Source organism: Plasmodium malariae (genome assembly GCF_900090045.1).
Source record: "Plasmodium malariae genome assembly, chromosome: 8".
Lineage (NCBI taxonomy): Eukaryota > Apicomplexa > Aconoidasida > Haemosporida > Plasmodiidae > Plasmodium > Plasmodium malariae.
This window is the reverse complement of record NC_041782.1, coordinates 1734833-1761516: the sequence shown is the minus strand read 5'-3', so window position 1 is coordinate 1761516 and position 26684 is coordinate 1734833. Positions and strand designations below refer to the sequence as shown.

The 26684-nt window shown below is 29.1% G+C and overlaps 6 protein-coding genes across 6 annotated transcripts; 4 read left to right on the top strand and 2 right to left on the bottom strand.

Annotated features, from left to right (window-relative positions):
* Nucleotides 1-119: 119 nt before the first annotated feature.
* PmUG01_08045400 (conserved Plasmodium protein, unknown function) lies at nt 120-449 on the top strand (the record flags this gene model as incomplete). Its single annotated transcript, XM_029004628.1, has 1 exon — nt 120-449. The coding sequence occupies one exon, from the start codon at nt 120-122 to the stop codon at nt 447-449; it is 330 nt and encodes a 109-aa protein (XP_028861298.1).
* Nucleotides 450-1983: 1534 nt separating this feature from the next.
* PmUG01_08045300 (conserved Plasmodium protein, unknown function) lies at nt 1984-4311 on the top strand (the record flags this gene model as incomplete). Its single annotated transcript, XM_029004627.1, has 1 exon — nt 1984-4311. The coding sequence occupies one exon, from the start codon at nt 1984-1986 to the stop codon at nt 4309-4311; it is 2328 nt and encodes a 775-aa protein (XP_028861297.1).
* A 1159-nt stretch (nt 4312-5470) lies between these two features.
* Nucleotides 5471-6482, top strand: PmUG01_08045200 (conserved Plasmodium protein, unknown function; the record flags this gene model as incomplete). Its single annotated transcript, XM_029004626.1, has 2 exons — nt 5471-5670; nt 6116-6482. 2 exons carry the CDS (start codon nt 5471-5473, stop codon nt 6480-6482), a joined length of 567 nt encoding a protein of 188 aa, XP_028861296.1.
* A 767-nt stretch (nt 6483-7249) lies between these two features.
* On the bottom strand, nt 7250-9988 carry PmUG01_08045100 (pre-mRNA splicing factor, putative; the record flags this gene model as incomplete). Its single annotated transcript, XM_029004625.1, has 5 exons — nt 7250-7382; nt 7728-8715; nt 9146-9325; nt 9464-9526; nt 9739-9988. The coding sequence occupies 5 exons, from the start codon at nt 9986-9988 to the stop codon at nt 7250-7252; spliced, it is 1614 nt and encodes a 537-aa protein (XP_028861295.1).
* Nucleotides 9989-12352: 2364 nt separating this feature from the next.
* On the top strand, nt 12353-16567 carry PmUG01_08045000 (valine--tRNA ligase, putative; the record flags this gene model as incomplete). The annotated part of the gene is made up of 2 exons (XM_029004624.1): nt 12353-13292; nt 13521-16567. The coding sequence occupies 2 exons, from the start codon at nt 12353-12355 to the stop codon at nt 16565-16567; spliced, it is 3987 nt and encodes a 1328-aa protein (XP_028861294.1).
* Nucleotides 16568-18848: 2281 nt separating this feature from the next.
* PmUG01_08044900 (phosphatidylinositol 3-and 4-kinase, putative) lies at nt 18849-22587 on the bottom strand (the record flags this gene model as incomplete). The annotated part of the gene is made up of 4 exons (XM_029004623.1): nt 18849-20501; nt 20779-21024; nt 21240-21336; nt 21536-22587. 4 exons carry the CDS (start codon nt 22585-22587, stop codon nt 18849-18851), a joined length of 3048 nt encoding a protein of 1015 aa, XP_028861293.1.
* Nucleotides 22588-26684: the final 4097 nt, after the last annotated feature.

Below are 26684 nucleotides of genomic sequence, written 5' to 3'. Positions count from 1 at the left end.
AGAATAATAATACGAAAAATAAGAAAGAATAATAATACAAAATATAATAAAAAAAAAAAATATATATATATAGAGAGAGAAGGCTTTAAATCCGCACGTGGCTTCAAAACAGAGATAAAATGAGCATGTTTCTTAATATACTTATTTTGCTTGACGCAGCAAGTGTTGCTTTTCTTTCAATAACATTTCTTATGATTAATTTAAATGAAGAGAGCTTACTATTAAGTAAAGCGCACCGAGAAAATGGGAAAAAAGCATTGGTTGCAGCCATATTATTATATGCTGTTTTTTTAGTTTTATTATTTATATACAGAGCGTACAAAAACAAGCGAAAGTTATATAACAACTTTTTTATGAAAAACAGAAACGCACCTAAGTATGTTCAGCTCTCAAGCACGTATTTTTCAGCAAGCGATGATTATGAGCAGTATGAGCTAAGTAAAATATAGCGGAATTTTGTACGAGCGAGCATGCGTTGCACACATGCACATACGCGGGAATCACATTCACACGTATATACAATATATATATATATATATATATATATATATATATATATATATATATATATATATATATATATATATATATAGCAATACGTAAACTCATCAATACACTTATTTATGCACATATCGCGCTGTTCATTTAGTTTAATAAATTATTATGCACCATTAATAAAAAAAGGTAGAGAAAAATTAAAATTATTAAGTGTTCATAATTTTTTTATTTCTTTTTACAATTATAAGTATATTCATTATATGACAATTTTAGCTACCGTTCATAATTTTTTTTCTTTTTTTTTTCTCTTCATTATTATTGCTACGTACTTTTCTTTTATTTTAATTTTATATTTTGAAATAGTCCTGTTTTTTTTTTTTAAATTCCTATGTATGCTATGTATATATATATATATATATTTTTTTTATTATTTTAAATGTCACAAAATGAGTAAATAACAAATTAACATTTTTTAATATTATAATAATGGAACAATTATTGAAGTAATACACTTTTAGTTGTGATCTGTTTTGCTAATATTTTTTTAAAAATGCAAACTTTAGTAGCTTACTTTTCTCCATATACTTTTTTATTCCTTCTGCGTATTTGCGCATCCGTACGTGTCCTATTTATGTACTTTAATTTTTACGTTTTACCATTTACGTTTTGTTATTTACGTTTTACCAGCTACATTTTTTTCTTTTTATTTTTTTGCCGCTTCGCTATCTGAAATTCTCAAAAAAAACGTTCGTACTTATCCATTAAACGTACGCAGAAAGGGGAAACCTTGAAAAATGTGTATCTCTTCTTTTGAAATACATCGAGCAAGAAAAGAACAAAAAAAATGCATGCAGTTTATTTTCGTTTTAAAATAAACATTTTATGAGTAACATAGGGAAAATAGAATGCTACGGAAATACAAAAACGTAGCACAATACAATAGGCATATAAAATGTGCATGTATTATGCACATGTGCATACGTGTTTGTGAGAAGTATTTTTTTTTTTTTTTTTTTCTCCTTTACCATTTATGAATTTTCGTTTGCTTCAATTAAAATTTATTCAACTATTTCAAACGCGTAAGGTATATGTGCGCTAGTGTGTGTATACGTACACTTATACGTATGTGTAGGTATACGTTTATGTGCAGGTATACGTTTATGTTTACTTATATGTGTGTATAGGCTTGAATACGCAATATGCTTCTTTTGCGCATTTTTTGATGTTGGAAATTTTTTTTTTTATTAGTTTCAGTTAGCACAGTTTCCCAGTTTTTTTATCAAGAATATGTAAATGCGTACATGTTATCGCGGATGAATTTTTTTTTTTTTATGAACGCACATTTGAGTAAATGCTTCCACCACCTGTACAGTTCATAAAAACGGTAAAACATAGGAAATAATAAAAAATAAAATAAAAAAAAAAAAAAGGGAAATTCTTCAAAAAACGCGAAATATTTTAAAATAAGCGAAATTCTTCAAAAAAATGAAAATGCTTAAGCTAAATTACTACCATGGAAGAATATACGAAAAGTACAAAATTAGCAACGTGTTGTCTTTATTAGTTGATAAGCATAAGTTTCAAAACGATAGTATAGATTTTAATGAAATAAGTAATATGAAAAATAATTATAGCATAATGGCACTTTTAGGAAGTCAAATAAAAAACATAAATAATGATATATATAAAGATATCGATACGAATGACATTATATTAGCATTGTCAACATTAAAAAAAGTGGATGAACAAATAGTAATTAATGAGAGCAGAAATAAAAATTATATCTTAGAATTAGCAGAACAAATGTATTATGAATATTCTCAGAAAGGATTAATTACAAATGACAGTACATTTAATTTAAATGACAAGAGAAGTGTTATGAACATAAATTTAGAAATAATGAATGATATAAATAATCAAATTAAAAATTATGAGGGAAAAATTCGTAAATTACTTTCTTATTCAGAGGATCACTTAAAAAGGGATGCTCTACTGCATTACAATGGTATTGGCACGAATGATGAATCTGATAAGTTTAGTTCCATTTTGGGTGAAAACGATATGTACTATAATATGAAACAAAATAAATACTTAGATCGTGATAGAAGCATTTTAAACAAGGACTTATATGATGATAATAATATTAATAATTATGAAAATTATGTGAACTTAAAAAATGAAAAAAGACACAGTACCACTCTGCCTAATGTGTACGACAGTTACAGTTACAGGTACAGAGCCCACTTAAACAACAACAATAGCACCGCTCGTAACGGAAATACGAATGGAAGTAACTTGCACTACTATGCAAAGGAGGGCACAAACAGTACCCAGTGTAATAGCGTCGAAAATGTGAATGGCGATGTAAACGTTTACAGCAACGGGAGCAATAATAATAACCATGGAATGAAGCACAATATTTGCAAGAACTCCTCTACTAGCGTCAGCAGCAATCTAAACAGCAACGTTAAAAATAATAGTAATACGTATCACCAGAGGAGGAGCAGCTGTGATAACGTGTCTCATTACGACTCGGGTGAGAAAAACATATTCAACGATCGAATGAAAATGAACTACTTGAATAGAAAAACACACTATGAAAAAACAGACGAAGAAGACCTATATGAAAACAATCACAGGAGTACCATAATTGGTACTGCTCACCATTTTACAAATAGAATTAGTAATGAATATATTATGAACAGGAAAGGTTTATACGATGCGCGTGGCAATAATAAAATTAGATCAGATGTTTCTGAATACAGCAATATGAACTATAATTATGATGAAAAAAATAAAAACTTATTAAACAAGGATGAAATGAGTTATGATGGCAACAACGCAGAATTTAAAGTAGGCATAAACAGTAACAACAGTAATGATGATGGTAATAATATGAGTGGAAATAATATTATTGGTAATCATGTTAGTGGAATTAACAGTGATCATAATAATAATAATGGTGCCGCATACAACTCCATATACAACATAGGGTTAAAAAAAGACCGCTCACCAAACAATACTATATTTGATAAAAATAAAATCAGTACATGGAACAGTAATGTACTAGCAAATATAGATAAAGCAGAAAAAGAAATTGTCAATAATCATTTAAAAAATTCTATGGCACGTAATGATTATGCTGCTAGAAGAATGAGCTCTATACTTCTAAGTCCAAATGTTCAACAAAGAGAGTTATTATTTAGCAAAAGAAAATCGTATGAAAAACCAAGTATTGAAAAATTTATTAATAGAAATTCACATAATTATAACAGTGATATGTCACTAAACAAATATAGTACATTAGGTCAAAGAAAGAATTATACATCAGACACAAATAATAACAGTAGTTTTATTATAAGTAGTGCAAATAAACAGAACATGTTAGAGGAAGACTCCTTCAATGTAGTAGGTGATTTTGATAATAACCATTTTCCTCCAAAATCGAAAATTAATTATTTAAGGGAAAATTATTTAAGTGATAATAAATATATGAATTACCCTATGTCTGAACGAAATAACAATTCTAGTACACCATTAAATACAGATAACCTTAGTAACTTCTCACGAAATGTGCATAAATCCGTTGAATCGAATTTGAATATGTACACAAATAAATATTCGAGAGCACTAGATATAAATGATTTAAATAGCAATACTAGTAGGAATTATGTAAATAGTTCGAATAGCTTAAAAAGCGACCGTACCACAATGAGAGATAATTATGCAAAAATGCTCGAAAGGTCTAAATCGCTAACGTCCAATATCTACAGGGTACCTGTGACGCACACCTACTTGCGGGCAAATATGTGACGGGCCTTCGTTTCGCGTTATGATAAAAAAAAATATATACACACATATATATATATATATATATATGTATATTTATTTGTTTATATGCTACCCTTTTCTTTTACCTTTTGATTCATTTAATCAGCTTAAAGTACCGAGTAACTGCATATACATTTTTGTAACTTCCCTCATTCAAACTTTTAAATAATTTACCTTGTTGTGCATATTTTTTTTCGTAAGATGTTCAATTTTTTTTTATATTTTTATTTTTTTTTTTTTCGTTACTTCACATTGTTACATTAAGGATAAAATTTAACTTGAAAACAAATTTGCAAAACTGAGTTGAAAATGAGAAATAAGAAAAAATTTCCCAAATGTTTATTTCTACTTTTATTGTGTATATAAAATTGAAAGCATATATTGCATAGGCTTTAATGTATTTTTGTTTTTCGTGTCCAAATTTGTGATTTATTAAATTAATGTATTTTTAGGTGATTATGTTGAGGAAACTAGCCATAAGGATGTACCAAATTTTTTTTTTTTTTTTTTTTTTTTTTTTTCTTTATAAAAAATGTGAACGTTCATAATAATGACCAGAATTTTATTAACGTGCAAGGTTATTTTGTAATATTTTCCATTTGCGATAATTAAAATTAAGCAAAAAGTAAAAAACGAAAAAAACGAAATAGTAAGCTAACGGGGAACATAAATTAGGCGAAAAGATAATTATATGTATATATATATATATATATATATATATATATATATATATTCACATACATACGTATAAACATACAGGTGTACATAGTAACACGCACGTAGACATAGAGTTGTACGAGCACATATTTATGCAGACTCCTCTTTATTAAAAGCGTAAAGAAAGCATTTTTACTCTTTTCAGTTTTAAGCTAATTCTGTTTTTGTATGTTCTTTTGTTTTTCATGAAAAGAAAAATTTGAAAATGCTCAGTTTATGCATATTTACATGTTAAAAAAAAAAAAAAAAAAAAAAAAAAAATCAAAATAAGCACATAAATAAATGGGCACATAGATTAATAAGTAGGTATATTAACACTTTACATATAAAAGCAATTAAATTAACATCTGATAAATCGATTAGCAAATAAAGAGTCTCAAAGTTTTGCATATTTTAAAAAGTCTAATGCCTCCTTAAGAACAATATGCTAAACACCGACTTAGCAAAACCTGAAGTAGACCTAGCAGTTTTTGAATATACGGACATCCCAATGCTAGTGTCCTTATTAACATATACGTATAAATTGAATCCTTGGTCTAACGATTCCAGATATTTATATTCACATGAAAATATGCAAAAAGAAATAGAAGAATTGAACGTGTTGATGAAATCTAGGGTACCATGGTTAAATAAATTACAAAATTTACGTAAATTATAAACGTTACGTGAATTATAAAAGATACATAAATTATATTAGTTATACAAATTACATATATTATATAATTTTTTTTTTTTTTTTTTTCTTTTAAATGTTACATTATAGGCTGATGTTTTACGTGATATGATCGTGTGCATGCATATACATACCTATACATGTACACACTAAATTCATCTTCATTAAAAAAATAAAAAGTACCCCTTTGCAGTTTATGCTTACTTTTGGCGTACATGTAAACAAGTAGTTTTTTTAACAGTAAATACATGTACATACATACATATGACGTATCGCGGGACCATCGCATCCAGCAACTATACACACACATACAAATGATCATAAAATTTCCTTTCTTCCTATTCCTATCTTTCCTCTTCATATTCCTCTTCTTCCCTCTCTTCACTTTTTCAATAGGTATTCGGTGTTTTTCATTTCATCCTTCTCCTACTTAGTTATGGTACTTTGTACTATCGGATTGTTCATATTTTACAACACCCAGAACGATATACCTGTCTCATTCATATTTGCCTGTACATTCATAATTGCATTTGTCCATTATATTATGTGTAAGATATACAGCTACATAATAACTAAGAGCGTTATCGGAACTGTTGAAATACATATCAAAGAGTTAAATAAAAAATATAAAGAAGAACAAATATATTTTAAGCTAATTAATTTCAGTGGTTTAGGATTTAAGTATTTAAAATTCCTTTCAAGAAATAAGGGAGTAGTCTACTTTTCTTTGAGAGTTGTCTATAAGTATTACACAATAATTTAAGTATAATTAACACATAAATAACCACTGACGTACTAATCAGTTTACCCTCTTAAAATAAGTGTGCCTTTTTGCAGGTGCAACGTACAATATCTATGCATGTATATATACGTCATTTATGTGTGTAACGTATATTATTATGTTTTCATTATATATTATTGTGTATGTAATAACATTTACCCTCATATATACTACATTTTTTTTTTGTATTTTTTTTTTTTTTTTTTTTTTTTTTTTTAATTCATTTTATTTTTAAATATATCAACTTAACTGTAATATATTTTATAATTTGTCTTAAAAAAAGTAAAATTATCTTTTTATGAAATGTACAAAGATTATACAGTCGAAAATGGGAACAAGATATTTCCTTCATCCTCGCTCCTTCACCCCCGTTGCGTTACCCCTGTTCCTTCGTTAATATTGATCGTTTTATGTACACCCCCTCCCTTTTTGCTTAAATAAATTGTACACACATTTGCAGTCACTCACATACATTCACATGCATTTGTTCATTTCATACAATGTACAATGAAAAAACAAAAATATATAGACACTACCTATAAGTATTATGCTCGATGAATATAACCGAGTTCAAGTGAAGAAAACATTTTTTTTTTTTTTTTTTTTCTCGTAAAATGTAAATGCTGTTCATTGAAAAGACTAAGACGATTCTTTTACAGTGTCAATGAAGCAGAATTCGCATACTTTTCTTTTTTCCCTATTTTCCATTTTTTACATATTCTACCTTTCCGTATTACCCCTTCAGCCATCTAATCCTCTTCGCCCTTTTCGCTTTCTGACGACGACCAAGCTCTTAATTTCTTTTTGAAATGTTTATAACTCTTTTTCTGCATTATGCTGTCTATTTCTTTTATTTTATTCTCTTTGTGTAATTTCAATGAACTAACAAAGATGGGAAAAAAAAAAAGAAAATAATGATAAAATAATAACAGTACTTATATAATATTACTCAAATAATAATAATGCTAAAATCATAATATAATAGCGACCTAATGGATGAAATATGCTAAATGTATGGGTGTGGCAAAATGAAAAGGGGAAAAAAGGGGTGAATGATGAAAGCACACCTCTATCGATGTTTGAATGATGATAACATGACTACATTTGTAAACCAAAAAGGTTTTCATTAATATATTATAATATACATAAAATATTTTATGTTTAACTCAAAAATGAAAAATCAAGCAAAACATGAAATACGATATAAACATAGGATACATATCTTACCCGTCCTCCTTCTCAATTTCTCTTCTGCAGTGTCTATTACTTCTACTATTTGTGATGACTCTCTCTTTCCTTCTTTTCCTTTTAACAATGATTGATGATGTAGATGAATTAGACAAAGGATTACTACTTCTTTCAATCGAATTGGTTAAACTATTCTCTTTTCTGTCACGTCGTTTTTCATATTTGTTTTTTTGTTTCACTTTATAATTTCTTTCATTATTAAATGATGCACTTCTTGACTTCATTTCATCAGCATGCATTTCTTTTGATTCCCTTCTTCTCTCTCTTTTCCAATCCCCATTCCTACTTCTATGTCTATCCCGATGCCTTTCTCTGTCCATATGTCTATGTCTATCTCTTTCTTTATCCCTGTGTGTTTCTCTTTCCCTATCCCTATTATGTCTATCTCTTTCTCTATCTCTTTCTCTATCTCTATCTCTATCCCTACTCCTATGCTTTTTTCTTTCCCTTGACCTACTCCTATGTCTATATTTACCCCCATCCCTTTCTCTTCCCATCTCGTACTTCCTACCATACCTGTCACTGCTCCCCCTTTCGTTGCTTTCATTATGTTCCTTTTTTTTTTTTTTTTTTTTTTCTTTATATTCCGATGTTTGACTACCTAATGATGCGCTATAATAACAACTCTGATCACTGGACGAAATGGACGAATGTTTACTCGTACCTTTTTTATTTCTATCTTTATTTGTGTTATTTCTAATTTTCTTCATATAGTAATTTTTATCATTTTCTGAGTGCTCATCCTGTAATACTGACTGATCTGATGAATTCGAATGCTCATTTGTTTTTATTTTATTTTTTCCCCCTTCTTTTCTTTTTTTATTATAACTATTACTATCACTTTGCTCTGAAGAGTATTTACCCGTTTCTTGTTCTTGTTGTTCTTCTTTTTTCTCTTGTTGTTTGTTCCTTACACTGATAGGGTTATCATCCCCTCCTTGGTCGTTCCGTTCACCCTGTTTATTTTCTGCGTACGGGGGAAAGAAGCAAAATAATAAAAAAATAAAATAGAACTGTAAGATAGAACTGTAAGATAGAACTGTAAGATAGAACTGTAAGATAGAACTGTAAGATAGAACTGTAAGCTAGAACTGTAAGCTAGAACTGTAAGATAGAACTGTAAGATAGAACTGTAAAATAAAACTGTAAAATAAATGAACAACTGAAAGGTGGAAAAATGACAAATCGACAAAATGACAAAATTCAAAAGAGCATAACCCCACGGAGCAAAGCAAAACACGCCGAAGGAACGCAAAACAACATCAAGTAATTCCGTATAATGCAGTGCACCAAGATATGCTTGTTTTATTTTTTCCCCTTTATGTGTAGAGGACATATGAACGAATCTGTACAAATGAGTAATGGTTAAACTAATAGTAGTAGTACTTATCCCTTACCTGCATATATGCTTTTAATATTTTTTATATTTTCATTTATGAGTTCATTTTGATTTTTCGCCTGTTCCATTTCATTTTTCCTGTTTTCCATTAATGAGCTTAAAAGTTTTTCTTCATTTCTTTCATTAGATATTAACAATTCTAATAGTTCCCTAACGAATATTTCACTTTTCTTATTACCTGAGGAAAAGAATTTTAGAATAATGCGTCGCTTATAAGTTCATTTTTTCCAGCGTCTTTATTTCGCTTCGTTTCTGTTTTGTTAAAGCTTTTATTATTTATTATTTTTTTTTTTTTTTTTTCCTTTTTTCGAATTACCTATAAATCCAGTCAAGTTAATTTTTAGCTTTTTTGCATTTAAATAATTCTGTTCTTCATCATCTTGTGAAAGAAGTAAATCGCAATGGAATGTGTGAGAGTGAGGAGAATGCACCAGTGTATAGACACATACGTATATATACACATAAGTATATATACACATAAGTATATATACACATAGGTATATATACACATGTATACAATATATATATATGTATATATGTTCGTGCGCGCTGGACAGACGCTTGGGTGAGGGCACCAGGCTGAGGGCTAACCTTTTTTCTCCTTGGCATATTTTAACTGTGATATGCAATACTCATATAAGATATCATCTTCAAAACCTAAGATTTCTATTAGCTTTTTGTTTATCCATTTTTCTACTACATTAAAATTAATTTTGGTTACATCTATTTTGTAATTGTATATTTCTGGCCATACGAGTTTTTCCATCAATTTTTTTTCCTTATCCCCAAAGAAAGGAGTCTGTTCTGTGCTCGTCCCTTTGTAAAACCCTCCTCCTTTCATTATTCTGCTCAGTCCCTAGTGCAACTGTGCGTATATATGTGTTTGGCTGGAAGTGGAAGTGCTGCGTTTAATACTACAATTGCTACTACTTACTGTGCACTATGTTTGATTTTTTTTTTTTTTTTTCCCCTCCCCCCTATTATTTGTTTTTCCTTTTAATATACGCTTTGTATTTATTATAAAGATGACTAAACAACATTACTTTACGGGGTAGTGCGACTGCCTTATGTGCATCTTTCTATCTATATATTACAAAAATACATATAGTTAAGAGTTTCAGTTGTTCTTCTGAGGGCTCGTTTAATTTTCTCGAACGTGTAAACAATGCGTGTATATAGATATATATACATATATGCAAATGCGTAAGTTTATATATAATTATGTATATATATTTATACATTTATATATATATTTATATATACATTAATATTTATATATATTTGTACATTTATATATATATATATATATATATATATATATATATATATATATATATATATATATATATTAATAAATACATTTATATTTATGTATATATTTATATTTACAGCCTCATCCTGTGCAACTATTCAATACATTTCTAGGCCTTATCAAAAAATATTTTAACAGAGTAAAAATAAAATATATCGTAAATACGTTGTGGGTAAGGGAGACTATTTTATTTCCACTTCAGTTCGTTTTTGCTACGTTTTTTAGCACAGTTATTCACATATATATATATATATATATATATGCCTACATACATACTTAAGTACGTACGTAAATTCATATATACGTACATACATACATGCATAAACTCATACATACGTTTGTTTATACCTTTGTAATACTTGCACCCATAAAAAGGACAAGAAATCTTCAGCAGAAAAAAAAGAAAAAAGCATAAGCATAAAGATAAATTTTTTCCCGTTTAATATTAACAGTGCCTTACATTTGCATTATTTTATGCATATAGAGCATAATAATGTAGAAAGAAAAAGAGGGGAAAAATGCGGCATGGAATATGCATATAAGTGTATATATATGCATATATATATATATATATATATATATATATATATATATATATATATGAATATACGTGTATATATTCATCATTTTATGTATAAATGCGTTTTGTGTTCATTTATGCGAATACCCAATTTGAATTTTCTTCATGAGAAGAAACTTGAAAATTCCTTTTACAAAAAATGGATGATCTTTTTTTATATCTTTTAAAGGGACGTAAAAAAAAGAAAAAAAAAAAAAGAGTAGAAGTAGAAGTAGAAGTAGAAGAACTAACGGAGCAGCATAAAAACATGAAGAGAATGCATTTTTTAGATTTACTTTTTGTTTTTCTTTAACGTAAAAGTTAGTATACAAAAGTGAGCGAATGTGATGAGGCTACTGTGAAGTGCACGGGGCACCCTTACAGAATACAGATATGCGTACATGTACATATATATATACGAATAAATACACAAATACAAATACAACATAAGCATATATATATATATATATATATATATATAAACATTTATACATATATATATACATACATATATCTCCATATACATGTGTATGAGGATTTTACGAGAGGCACAGTGGAGTAGCGTTATAAGCCTCTTACAGAATTGCCTTGCTCAAAAGTATCTGTAGACGTCCTCCTTAGCAAATATAAGCTTAAAATCAGATGAACAGATTTAGCATTAGAAAGGTATATGTTGTACAGTATGAGTAGTAGGTGATAAAAAATAAAACTACTGAAACACTGAGTTCTTTTTGAATAATATATATAAGCTCAATTGTCACTGTAATAAAGCTCTACTTCTGAGAGAGATCCCTTTCAAGGTTTACGGACGGGGAAACACCACCCTTCGTTATGTGCCTTCTCAGGCGCCTGAGTAGTTATACATAAATACAAACATACATACATGTATACATATGTGCATACACATATGCATATATGTATGCACATACGGAGAGTACGTATATTATGGCAGCTTCCACCCTACACGTGTAGTTTCCAATGAACAGACATTTTATAGTTTCCCTTTTTTTCTCATCGCGTATAATCAGTTACTGTTCCACACAGACAGGTAGAAAATAAAGGGATATACATAATTTACCACTATTACTGCTTTTGGTGCGATTGCTACCATTGCTTCCATTGATGTTATTATTGAAAATATTAAAAAAAGGGGAAAAAATGAAGGAAGGAAAAAAGTCGAAGCAGCAAGGACGCTTTTGACATGACTTGTTCAGGCAAATCTGGGCAGTGAAGCTGAGCAAAAAAAAAAATTTTCTTTTTTTTTTTTTTTTTTTCCCTTTGTCCTATTTTCCGTTTTCCCCCCTTTTTTTTAAGAGTTTGTTAGTGTACTAATTATGAAAGGGTTATTAACCTCCCTGTGCATTATTTATCTTTGTGTACATTTCAGTTCAACCGTATTTTTAAAAAGAAAGCCATCAAATAGAGTGAAATTATTACATGCCCTTACCACACAATGTAACAGTAAGCGTGGGGAAGGTCCAAGTGTAGGCTACTCAATTTCGCAGGTTGTAAAAGGTAGGAGTCAGCCTATTTATAAATATAGGGGTGGAAAAAAGCGAAAATGGAAAAAACAAAAAGAAGTAGAAAATATGACAAATAATGAAGTAGAGATAAAAGCAAACTACCGCGAGTGTATTCTTTTCTTTCTATATGGCACTCCCTACTTGACAGATGGAACAAGTAACAATATTATGCTTCCCTCCCGTTCCCTTTTTTTTAAAAAATCGTATGGGAAAAAAAAAAAGAAAATTCTTTTAAATTTAAATGAAACCAATTTAGAAAATAAAAAAAGATGTACACTAGGAGTAATGATAAAACATCATCAAAGCAAATCGAAAAAGATAACTAATGATATTCTTGAAGCGATATATAGGATAAGATGTACACGACATAATTATTTGTTAAACTACAATTTTTTTAAAAAAGATCCTTTACATTTAAATGATGATATAATTAATACAATTCTAAGGAGATTTACAATAAGTTCGAGTTTTTATGTAGATCCTTTTTTACATTTGTACAATATTGACGAATATGAAAATATTTACAACAAAGAACTTATAAATTATATGTATTTGTTTAGAAAGGATAGAGATAGAAAGTATTTTGAAAAGTTCAACTCGTCTCATTATTCTAATTCTTTTATTTTAATTTATCCTCCTCCGAATTTATCAGGACAGTTACATGCTGGTCATTATTTCAATTATATCTACCAGGATATTCTGTGCCTATTCAATAAGCACATCTTATCGAAGTATGTCATTCCCCTTTATGGTAATGTGCATGTGGAGGAGGCTGCCCATTAGGCAGGCATGCGAACTTGCATATACATATATATATATATATATATATGCATGTAGCAGTATGTATGTGGGTACATGTGCACGAACCTACGCACATTCACTCATGCACAAATCCCTGTGCACCTGTGTCTCACCCCGTTTAGTATCTTTACCCATTGATCATAGCTTTTTTCAATCCATTCTCCCCCTTTTTCAACAGGTACAGATCATGGAGGTCTAAGTGCTCACGAAATGTTTTCAAAAGAATTCAAAAAGAAGGACCACTGGAGTAAAGAAGAATATATAAGTGAAATAATAAAATGGCAAGAAAACTTAAAACAAGATATTTTAAAAAGTTTACAACAAATGAACATCATTGTTGATGAAAAGAAGTTTTACAGTACAATGGATGATAGGATGCAAATGATTATCAGTAGGGCATTTAAAATTTTATATAAAGACAATTTAATCGTAAAAAAATTGTATCCTGTTTATTACTGTGAAGATATGAATACGATAATTCCAAGGTTTGACTTACAATTTAGAAAGGAGCAGAAAGATAGGTACTTGTTGAAGTTGTATATAGTAAATGATATGGACTATACGCGATCACAAGGGTTGTCTTTGGACAGCAATTCAAACAGTGATGCCATCAACAGAGCCACTGATATCGGTGTTACGGGTACTACTCGAAGTGTTAACGTTAGTGGCTGTAACAAAATTGACGACTGTAATGTTGAACTTGACAGGGATCACTGCGTGGAAAAAGCAGGCGGGACCACAGACTACATGCAGCATAATAACTGGCGTAATGATCCGCGTAATGTGGAGAGCTCGAGAGAAAATCCTAACTCGGGTACTGTAAAATTTTTTGGAAAGAATTCGTATCATTTTAATTACGTAAGTGAAAGAGAAGGTGCACAAAGAGAAGTCGCTTCCAAAGGAGCCGAACGAGGTGGAAGAAATCCACCCTTTGTTTCCATCGAGTTGGAATCTATTCATGATTTAAACCGATTAATTGCAGTTTTGTATTATTCTTCAGACAAGGAGAAATACCAAAATAAATATGCTTTGATTCCTTTTTCCAATAAGGTAGCAGTACCCCTAATTTTCTGTAAAAAAAAAAATATATGTATCTGCCTAGCGAGTGATGTAGATGATGAAACTGAAGACATATTCATACCTGTATTTTCTATAAAGAGGGAAGCATATTCAACTATCTTACGTAACAACAATAGATTATATAAGGTACCATATAATGAAAATGAAATGAATGGTAATTTTGTTTATTCGGATGAAGAAAAACAATTATTGAAGAGACTAGAAAAACAAAATGACGACTCAATAATAAATTTTGTAGAAACAAAGAAGAGTAGTAGTATCTTCAAATGTGCATATTATAAGAATCACAAATGCACATTAACACTTGCAGAACAGTGGAGCATAAAGTATGACAAGATAACTCAACTTTTTTATGAGAATGCACCTAACGAAAACTTCACTGTAATACCTTTGAAATATAAGAAATACTTTTTGTATGATTACATAAACAGTCCGGAGTGGTTACTGAATCGTCAAATTCCATACGGTCATCCCATTCCACTGTATAAATATGAACAGGTAGGGGCACCAGCTAGTGATTCGGCAGTCCGAACCACTGCTACTGCTACTGCTACCACTACTGCTACCACTACTGCTACCAATACTGCTACCAATACTGCTACCACTGCCACTACCCCAACTATTGCTGCCACTGAAAGTACCACTCCCTCTATTGCTTCCCCTACCTTCAGCACAGAAGACGTAAACGGGAACCCACCCACTTGTTACGTATACGGTACAAATGTGGATGAAGCATATGAAAATTTGGTCGATTCGAATTATTTCAAAATGGGAATAATTAAAAAGGAAGATCTAAAACAAGAAAAGGACGTTTTGGATAGCTGGTTTTCCTCATCACTATATTTCCTACATTGTTTGCATCAAAGCGGAATAAATATAAAACGCCTGCTTAGACACAAGGGATGCTTAGTTGATTTCATTTGCACGGGAAAAGATATTCTTTACCCGTGGATCCTCAGGAGCTTCATCCTACTGCACTACTTTATGAAGCATGACCACATTAAGGAGATTCTTAATGTTAGCGATGTAAGCAGTGTGAGCAGTGTGGGAAGCGAAAGCAGTGTAGGCAGCGCTGAAGTGCGGGAACGTAGCTCGGGCCCCCCCCCGCAGGGCTACCGCCTTTCCAATGTGATAAAATTTCATGGTATGCTGAAAGACAACGTGGGAAAGAAAATCAGCAAGAGCGACGAGAATTCCACTTATTATAACAAGTACTTGGAAAATGTAAATGTAGACTGTTTGAGGATGTGTTTTAGTTTTCTTCAAAAAGGAACAGAGGATATTATTTTCTCTGATAACTGTATTCGTAAGAGTAAAAAATTTGTAAGGAAAATATGGAATATAGCCAATTTTATTAAAAAAAATTGTTCTTTCTATTTATATAACAATATGAGAAATTATTTCTTAGATAATAATAAAAAAATATATGATTTTTTAAAGGAAAAAAGTATATGCAAAATATCAAATATAGGAATTTTTAATTTATATTGTAATACTATCAATTCGGTAGTACATGAAATGAAAAATCATAATTTGCAAAAAAGTATTAACATTATTCATAATTATATAATGACATATTTTTCAAAATTTTATTTAAATTATTATGCATATAATGATGATAATAATGAGATAAATACTTTTTTAATATTTTTTATTTTTAATGGTTTATTAAAAGTTTTATATCCATTCATCCCACATATAGCTGAGATCTTGTTCATACAACTTAATTTAAAATATGAACAGGTCAGGTCAAAAGAAAAAAAAAAAAAATTTCTATCTTGTAATTACGATTTTTTTAAAAATCAAAATTTTATTAACGTAAATAAAAACAATACGGAGGAAAAATACTTTGTCCAATTTACTCAAATAGTTAATTTTCTTCGTAATTACAAAAAGAACGGTGCATATAACCACAAATCAGTGCATATATATTTGAAGACAAGTGGACAACAAATTCCCATGGAATACTTCAAGAATGAAGAAGCTTGCTTGCACAACTTGTTCGGCTCGAACGTTTATTTTGTGCACGATAAGGAGGCGCTAAGCCATCCGGAAGTTCGTCTTAATAAGGAAAAAGAACGCAGCCATAAGTTAAAGGGGAAACAGATATTGTGCAGTAGCGATTTTTTTATAATGTTGTCATAACTTAAAACATAGCCGAATGGAATGTGCATTTTAAAAAACGCGAAATGAAGGAAATATACAATTTATTTAGGAAGAAAAAAATGCATATAAAAATTGAGAAGACTTCTTTTTTTTTTTTTCCGTATAGCGGAACTTACATCACATATCGTCTTTAAGAGACAACACGTGCACGAGTATGCCCACACGTTTGTGTTACTATTTGTGTTACGTTTGTGTTACTGTTTTTGTTACTGTTTTTGTTACTGTTTGTGTTACTGTTTGTGTTACTGTTTGTGTTACTGTTTGTGTTACTGTTTGTGTTACTGTTTGTGTTACTGTTTGTGTTACTGTTTGTGTTACTGTTTGTGTTACTGTGTTTGTTTGTGTTACTGTTTGTGTTACTGTTTGTGTTACTGTTTGTGTTACTGTTTGTGTTACTGTTTGTGTTACTATTTGTGTTTCGTTTGTGTTACTGTTTTTGTTACTGTTTTTGTTACTGTTCATTTTTGTTTTCATTTTTTGTATATTTTTGAGTTTGTGGTTCTTTTTTTTCCTCCCCCTCGATTTTTTAAGCGTGTCTTTAATCTGTATATACAGGATGTCCTTTTTTTTTTTTTTTTTTTTTTTTTTTTTGTTTTTTTCATGTAAACTGCTTTATTGAAATAAAGTTTGCGCAGTATGTGAACACCTGTTCACATAATTATACATTTACAATTTTATGCTTTTATGATTTTATGTTTTTACTCTTTTATATTTTATACGTTTTTATTTACGCCCTTTCAATATACATATATTTTTCTCCTCTCAATGCACTCTTTTTTTTATGTATTTATAAACTTCACGTAACAAAAATTGTTTGACGATGTAGTTATTCCATCAACATGTTCTTTATGTATTTTTTCTTTTTTTTTTATCATCCGCCATTCGAAATATACATTCTAAAAGCCCGCGTTCTTTTATATTATATGAACACAAATAATCCATAGTAAAGATTAAACCGAAATATGAACTTTCGTTTGACATATTTAGCATGCCCACCTTAATTCTGTTTAAATCATCTGTGCATCATCTCTGCATCATTTATTTGCATATTGGCCGCATTTTATTAATTTAATGGCATGTATTTTTATTAATTTAAAGACATAGATTTTATTCGTTTAGACACAGATTTTATTCGTTTAGACACAGATTTTATTCGTTTAGACACAGATTTTATTCGTTTAGACACAGATTTTATTCGTTTAGACACAGATTTTATTCGTTTAGACACAGATTTTATTCGTTTAGAGACATAGATTTTATTCGTTTCTATGTTCTTTTTTTTGTTGTTGTTGTTGTTGTTGTTGTTTTTCTTGTCTCTTAAAAATGAGATAGAATAACAACATAAAAAAAAAAAAAAAAAAATGAAATAAACAGAAATGATGGGTACAAAGGGGAAGTATGCAAGAGAGACGTTTACAAATATAAACAAATCATACATAAATGATTACGCATAGGAAGTAACACGTAAGTAGTAACTAGCAAGCTGTAATAAGCGTAACGTAACAAACTCGCTGTAAAGCATAAATACGCTTGCAGTGCAATTATCAGCCTTTGCTTTTTAATACAATCATAAAAATGCAAAAAAAAAAAAAAAAAAAAAAAAAAAGAAAAAAGTTTAATGGAATGGGCAACTATTGACGTAAAAAAAAAAAAAAAAAAAAAAAAAAAAAAAAAAAAGTGGAAATATACTAAATAAGACAGAATTTAAAAAAAAAAAAAAAATTTACATAAACGAACATAATATATATGAACTAATTTGAAAAAATAATACTGTACAGCACAATTTATAAATATATGCACATTAATATAACTGACATGCGCTAAAATACATTTAAAAAAAAAAAAAAAAAAAAAAAAAGTTTTACATATGAGGGAAAATGATAGGAATAAATAGAAGAATAACGATGGACAATAAATAGAGAGGGGTAACCGACGAGCAAAAACGAATGGATTGAACGAATGGATTGAACGAATGGATTGAACGAATGGATTGAACGAATGGACTGAACGAATGGATTGGACGAATGGATTGAACGAATGGATTGAACGAATGGATTGAACGAATGGATTGAACGAATGAACTGAACGAATGAACTGAACGAATGCATTGAACGAATGAATACATTCACGAATTAAACGAATTGTGCAAATACAAAAACTGAACAAATGAACGAATGAATAGGAAGTACTCGTGTAAATCCCTGCATGCTGTAGAGTACGCATGTATGTGTACATGCCGAGCTCACCCTGAGGAAAGCGCCTATTTTATGCTGTTTAAGTAGGGATGTTTTATGCAAGTTATTTTTGAGCCATTGTATGGATACTGCTTCCATTCAGGGTGATAATCATTAATATATTTCTTTACATAATTTTCAAAGGTTTCAAAAAAAAGTTTTTCGAAAATTTTATTTTCCCATTTTACGTTTATTATTTTATTATTTTTATCTCTGATCATCCAAATGGAATTTATTTTGTTCATTTCTATATTTCTATATGCTGTTCCAGTATTTTCACTTATTCTTTTTATTGTACCTGTTTTTTTTTTAAAAGTAGCATTGTCATCATCATTTTCTTCCTCCTCATCGTCATCATCGTCTTCCTCCTCATCGTCATCGTCATCATCATCATCATCATCATCATCGTCATCATCATTTTCTTCCTCCTCATCATCGTCCACATTGTGATCATTATCCTTATCACTGTTATTATTATTATTATTATCAACATTTTCCTCCGCTTCACCGGTACCGTCCGGTAAATCCTTGTGCATCTGCATCTGCTGTGCCTCGCTCTGTTCATCCTTGATGATTTCATTTTCATCGACATCATGAACATCCTTTATTTCATATGTATAATGTTTTTCATCCTCTTCTTCATCACTTTTTATTTTTTTTTTTATTTTTTTCTTCTTTTTTTTAGCTTTTGCATCTTTTCCTTCGTCATTCTTATAAAACCATTTATCCATTCTCGGACGGGTATATACATTTTTATTTACGCCATCCTTTGGAAAAGCATTCCTCATCGAATAATTATCCTTATCATCGTTATATGAGCTTGAACTACCTGTAACAAGAGTATTATACCCACTTCCATAGCTAAATGAATTAGATGAAATTTTATTTTTTTTGTTACTTACTCCATTTTGCTCTTTCTTACATATATCATTATCTTTGTATAATGTACTGCACCCAGTACCTACTTCATTACACGATGTATTCTCTAATTCGTTGATAAACGATTTACTATCCTTGTAAATATTATTTGTTTTTTTGCTTGATTCAACTATATCTGAGGAGTGCAAAAACTCATATGCGCTATTTCCATTTTCACTCTCCTCCTCTTCTTTTGTTTTCACGCTGTGTAAACCATTTTCCGTTGGACTACGAGAATGCGCATTTTTTAATGAACACTTATTGGAAGTAGTACCAACAGTCGTAGTAGCAGTTATAGCACCAGTCGCAGTCGAAATTGCTACCGTAGTAATGGTTTGACCATTTGTATCATCGCTCCTACTTACATCTACATCACTGCAAACCATTGTTAATAGCTTATCTTTGGAAAAAGAGTCTTCTTCTGATGGTAATTCCTCTCTTACATCCTTGAAACTAACTGAAGTGCAGATACATTCCTTCATATTATTGCTACTACTACAATTGTTATTACTATTGTTGCTATTATTATCTGGATATACATATTTCATTTGTGCAGTGAAACTACTCGACTTTTCCTGCGCATTTGCATTTTTTCCTTGCTCATTCGAATCCTCACCTACTTTCACTTTTTCATCATTAGTTTCAGACATTTTTGTTTTATTTACTTTCTTCTTTTTGTTTATCTTAATCTCTGCCAGGTCAAGGATGTACCCAAGTCTGTTCGTACTCATTAGAGACGTGCAGTCCATCATCTGGTAGGCCTTCATAGATGAATAAATAATCAAAAAATGGGCAGTCATAGTGGATGGAAAAAAAAAAAAAAAAAAAAAAAAAAAAAAAGATGATATCACATAACTTTCGCAACATGAAAAATGAGAGACAGCCATGCGCAAAGATGAATAAAACATGAAAAATAAAAATTAACATATCATAAGGAAATAATGTGCAGCAATGACGAGTCCACATGCGTGTACATACATGCACACATACGTATATTCACATATATACGAGCATGATGGTACACGGGAAAGCACCTACTTGAATAATAGAGTCCCTAACTAAATGCTCCAGAATTGATTCCTCATCGATGTTTTTTCTTGTACTTATTTTTGCAATTTCATGCAAATTCAAATGCATCCTTGCTCCTATTTGCAAAAGACGTGTGCACACCCTCATGGTCCTTATGCAGTCTTCTCTAATTAATAATTTGTTTCTTATTTTTTCAGCATCCCTATCGGGGTCGAATGTAAATATAACCTCCAGCTCTTCGTCGTCAAATGGTACCTTTTTGACAATAAAAAAAAAAATGCAAAAAAATAGGAATAAACAATGCATGCATGGATCATATATACAAAAGGAGTAACTATGCGTGCAGTTACGCGTAAATATTTATAGTGCAATAATCTATGCACATTCACCTGACCATGCAATAATTTACACAAGTGCATTGTAAAAAAAAAAAAATACATTATAAATATTTTTCAAAATTTGCAAAATACTTTTGTTTGGGGCCATTCGAACCAAACCAGGTCAATTTCCGCGACATCCATTATGTGGGGCATTATAAGCCCATGGTCTATGGGTATTAAGCTATATCTGTAAAGAAACGATATATAGTAGCGGCGTGTGTGTCGGGAAAAAAAAAAAAAAAAAAAAAAAAAAAAAAAAAAAAAAAAAAAATGATCCAAAATATGTTCAGTTCGTATGAAATACCATAAAATACAAAACAATCCCACACGTCAATACATCTCTTTTTTTTTTTTTTTTTTTTTTTTTTTTTTTTTTTTTCCTTTACCGCGACGGCTTCTTATCTATGGTGACTATGCGCTTGAGGATGTCCTCGTCGTTGGTGCTGAAACATTTATTATTCCTGTACAAGAACTGATTACACGAATCTTTCAAACTTTTTAAAGGGGATACTAAAATATTACCATCATTTCTATCCAAGTTCATAACTCTTATATCAAGAATAGCAATTTTATGTATATCTCTTATGCTAAATTGTTTGAAGTCATAATTTCCAACACTCTCTCTTGAATCTATAAATTCTTGTAAGGATCCACATTTCCATTTTAAATTACTTTCATTATCAATATATTTAAATTTACTTTTATTATTAAAATATGGGTTGCATGCCTCTACCATAATAGTACAAGGTACATTACTAAAATTATTATAGTTATTATCCAAGATATATGCTGCAATTTCTCTACTTGCTCCTTCCCCTGAGAGTACACCTGATCTAAATCCTTCTTGATACATTTTCCCTTCATAACCACGTGGGTTACATGGAGCAAATGCTTCTTCATCTATTGGTTTGAAAACAGAGCATACTTTTTTTTTTGCATTAAATAGTAAATATGTTCCTCCAGTCCCATCCATTGTTAATTTGGGTGATATATTTTTTTTAAAAGCTAATTTTATATCATTTAAAATATTTTCAAAAAAAGATGGATAACTTTTATTGTCTATAACTCTTATTGATGAATTTGGATTAGTATCTTTTATTGCCCAATATAATTTATTTATTCTTTTTTTCTTTTTTTTTTCTCTCCTATTTGAATTATCTAAATATGTACTAATTATTCTATAATTTGGTAGTTTTATACCTTTATAAAATATTATTATATCGTTTACTTTTACTCCTCCTGGTAAATTTAATTTTTTTATTAATAATCGTTTTAACATTTGCACATCATAAAAAGGAAATATTAACAAACTTATATGTCTATTCCCATTTATTTCATAAAATAACGTACTAATTACATCATTCTCTTCATTTATTCTTAAAGCATTGTGCGTACTAAAGTACATCTGCTGTGACATTGGTAGGCTGCTGCTACCCATGTTGGTATTAGCGGATAGAGGGTGAAGGAAAAAATGGACTAAAAACGGGCCAAAAACGGGCCAAAAATGGGCCAAAAATGGACCAAAAATGGACCAAATATGGACCAAATATGGGCCAAATATGGGCCAAATATAGGACAAAATATAGGACCAAAATGGACCCGGAATTGACCAATATGAAGTATAAAATAGACCAAAATCAGGCCCAAAATTGTACGAATATAATATCAGACTCAAATAATATATGCACAATGAAAAAAAATAAGGCATTCAAAAAGTATCAGCAAATGGTACAAATACAAAAACAGGTGTGAACGTTATTTAAAAACGAGATGGAAGAGCATCCAAATAATCGATAGTTAATTAAGCGCACGGGTATATGCATGTATAGACTTGTGTGCATATGTGTGTGCATCCGTGTGTTCATGTGCGTGTGAAAAAAAATGCATGAAAACTTAAAAATTAGCAAACATACCGTGAACGAGGGGTGCATTTTATATGATATAAAATTCCACCAACCGTTACGCTCATATAATATTACTATTCATAAATAATTAAAAACAAACGAATTTACAAATAATGTACAACCTTTTACTTGCACGACCTTTTTTCGTACCTATAACGCTTATCTGCGTTTTAATAAAATAAAGGTTCACTAAAGGTGCGTGAGCAAATGTGTGTGTGTGCACTTGTGTGGGTACATATACATATGTATGTACGTAAATACATATAGGATTTATAAAAAGCAAAAGAGCAAAAATGCACATATATTCACAAATAAATCAAACATTACTCATTTATTTTTAAGTCTCTGTTTATATCTCCATTTCTATTCTTTTTTCATTTTTCATTTTTCATTTTTCATTTTTCATTTTTCTTTTTCATTTTTCATTTTTTCTTGTTTCTTTTTTTTTTTTTTTTTTCTTTGCTATTATTGGAACATTCATAAAATTATGACCATGTTCATTCAATAAATTTATACTTAAATACATACATACGCATTTGGAGAATCACAGAAAAATATACATATATGTACGTTATGATAAAACAAATATACGATACAAATTGGTAGGTTTCATAAAAATAAAATATAGAACGTGCTTATACAAATGTACATGTACAAATGTATATATAAATATACATACACTTATACACATAAAAATACGTACATATATGCGCATATATATACATACATATATACACAAATACATATAAAAATATATACTCAAATATATACTCAAATATATACACAAATATATACTCAAATATATACTCAAATATATACACAAATATATACACAAATATATACTCAAATATATGCACAAATATATACTCAAATATATACACATAAATATATATATATATTTACAAAATGCACAAATACGTATGTTCTAAATAAAAAAAAAAAAAGGTAAAGGCAGAAGTAGTGTATAAAAGGAAAGGACAGGAGAAGCTTAAAAAAAGAGTACGTCGAATTTAAGGAAATGAAAAGAGCATGATCAACATACATATATATATATATATATATGTTCACGTGTACATATGTATAAAAGGATAATTCACATATTGTTCATAATCATTTACGACGATATATATTCTCATATGTACACTTTCATGAGTATATGTTTGTTCATATATATTTATAAGCTTAAGCTGTAATTAAGCTGTAATGAAAGGAAAAAAAATGGAATAAAATGGAATGAAAATGAATAAAATTAAAAAAATTAAAAAAATTAAAAAAATTAAAAAAAAATAAAGAGGATAAAAAAAAAAGATACAAGTGGTAAAAAAAAAAAAATGATCAATGTAAAAACTGTATACACAAAATTTAAAATAGCCTTATTTTAACACATACGTTTTATGATATGTACACATATATACATATATGTATACATATATGTATATATATATATATATATATATATATATATATATATATGTTACATTTATGAATGCATACATTTAATCCCAATTATTTAAACAAAAACAAGCATATGTTCATTTTTGCTATTTTTAATTACACATTTGAAGAATTTTTTTTTTCTGATTTGTTCAGCACAAAGAATGACCTTTTTTGTGCCAAGGCATCAACACAATTGCCTATTCGTGATATTGTTTTATGCTCACTTCAGCGCTCCTTTTTCGCGTTCTTTTCGCCTCTTCGTCTGTTTTCTTTTTTGATTTGTTTTGTTTCGCTTTGTTTTGTTTCGCTTTGTTTTGTTTCGCTTTGTTTTGTTTCGCTTTGTTTTGTTTCTCTTTGTTTTATTTTCCTTTTCCTTTTTCTTTTTCTTTTTCTTTTTCTTTCTTTTTTTTTTTTTTTTTTTTTTTTTTTTTCTCTCACTAAAAAAATAAAATTATTATAAAAATGTAGCACTTAATTTTATCTGATTACACGCTTTTTAACATATAAACATATCTTTTCAAACAACTGAAAGAGAAATGGATTTAATTTTACTACTGAGAGTAAAGCATACGTATGGTTTATTAAAAATGAAAAATGATATTTAATATATCGTTTAATCTAATATTTTTCAAGAAGAATTTGCTATATCTTGCTTCTTCTTTCTTCGTTCATCTTCCAATTTTTTAATTCCCTTTTTCGCCCTTTCTTCATTCCCCTCTTTTTTTTTCCATTTTTTATGCTTATACCTTTTTTGGAGAATTCTGGCGAATTTTGCCTTTTGTTCATATAATATGTAAAATTATACCCTTAGCAATGAATTTATTTACACACAAATGTAAAGTAAGTAATGCATAAAAAGTATATATGAGCACATAACTTTATACCCATGTGTAATTCATACAGATCTTTACATATATAAATTACATATACGTTATGCATATTACTCACCATCTAGTTACAAACAAATATGTAATTAGTCCTATAAAACTATTATACATACACACGTACACACATACGTATATTAACTGTATATCATGGATGATATGCAAGTTTATATTTTCACTTTTTAGTTCCATATTTTTTCCCGTTTTTATGTAATACTTTTTTTTTTTTTATTCTGTTCGCCATTTATTTTTCCCTTTCTGCTGCTTATTTATCAGTTTTCTTTTTTTTTCCCTTCCCCACATAAATGAATATAATTACATATATATTTATATATATATTTCCCAGCCCTCTAGTTACATTTCTTATTTTTCCGCCTGTTTAATTTTTTTTTTTTTTTTTTTTTCAAACGTTTCATTTTATTTTTAAGAAGTAAATATCATTTTCAGCAAAATAATAAAAGTAATCTTTTATAAATTATAAAAAGGTGAATGCTTTTTTTTTTTTTTTTTTTTTTTTTTTTTCATTTGTACTAATACTGTATTAAAACTAATAAACCTGCCTATGAGTTGAAGCCAAAATTTTATTTTACACTTTTATTTTTATATAAATTCAAGGACTTAATTTTTTATGAATTTTCATTTATTTCATCATCATCAGTACCATTTTGCTTATTTCGAGAGTTCATTGCATTTTTTTTTTTTTTTTTCCAACCAACACAAGGGTACACTTTTATACATACATAGATATACATACATACATAGATATACATACATACATACATAGATATACATACATACATAGATATACATACATACATAGATATACATACATACATAGATATGCATACATTCATAGATATACATACATACATAGATATACATACATACATAGATATACATACATACATACATAGATATACATACATACATAGATATACATACATACTGTATGCGTGTACTCCTATCCGTTCGAGTTAACATATATCCTTTTTTTTTTTTTTTACATTTCTTTCGTTTGAAATATTTGTTTACGGTATGGAAAATTAAAGAAAACGTTTTTAGGAATGTTTAGTTTTTATTTTATTTTTTTTTTTTATAAGTTTAATTCGACCTTAACAAAATCAGAATAAAATATATATATTTATCCATGTATAAATTTTTTTTTTTTCTTTTAAAGGCAAGAATTAAAAATTATATATAACCCTTTCACGTATTAATTGAAAAAGTGAACGTTATACTAATATTTTGTTTTTTCCCCTTCATATATATACCTAAAAAAAAAAAAAAATTAAAAAATTGACAAATTTTTT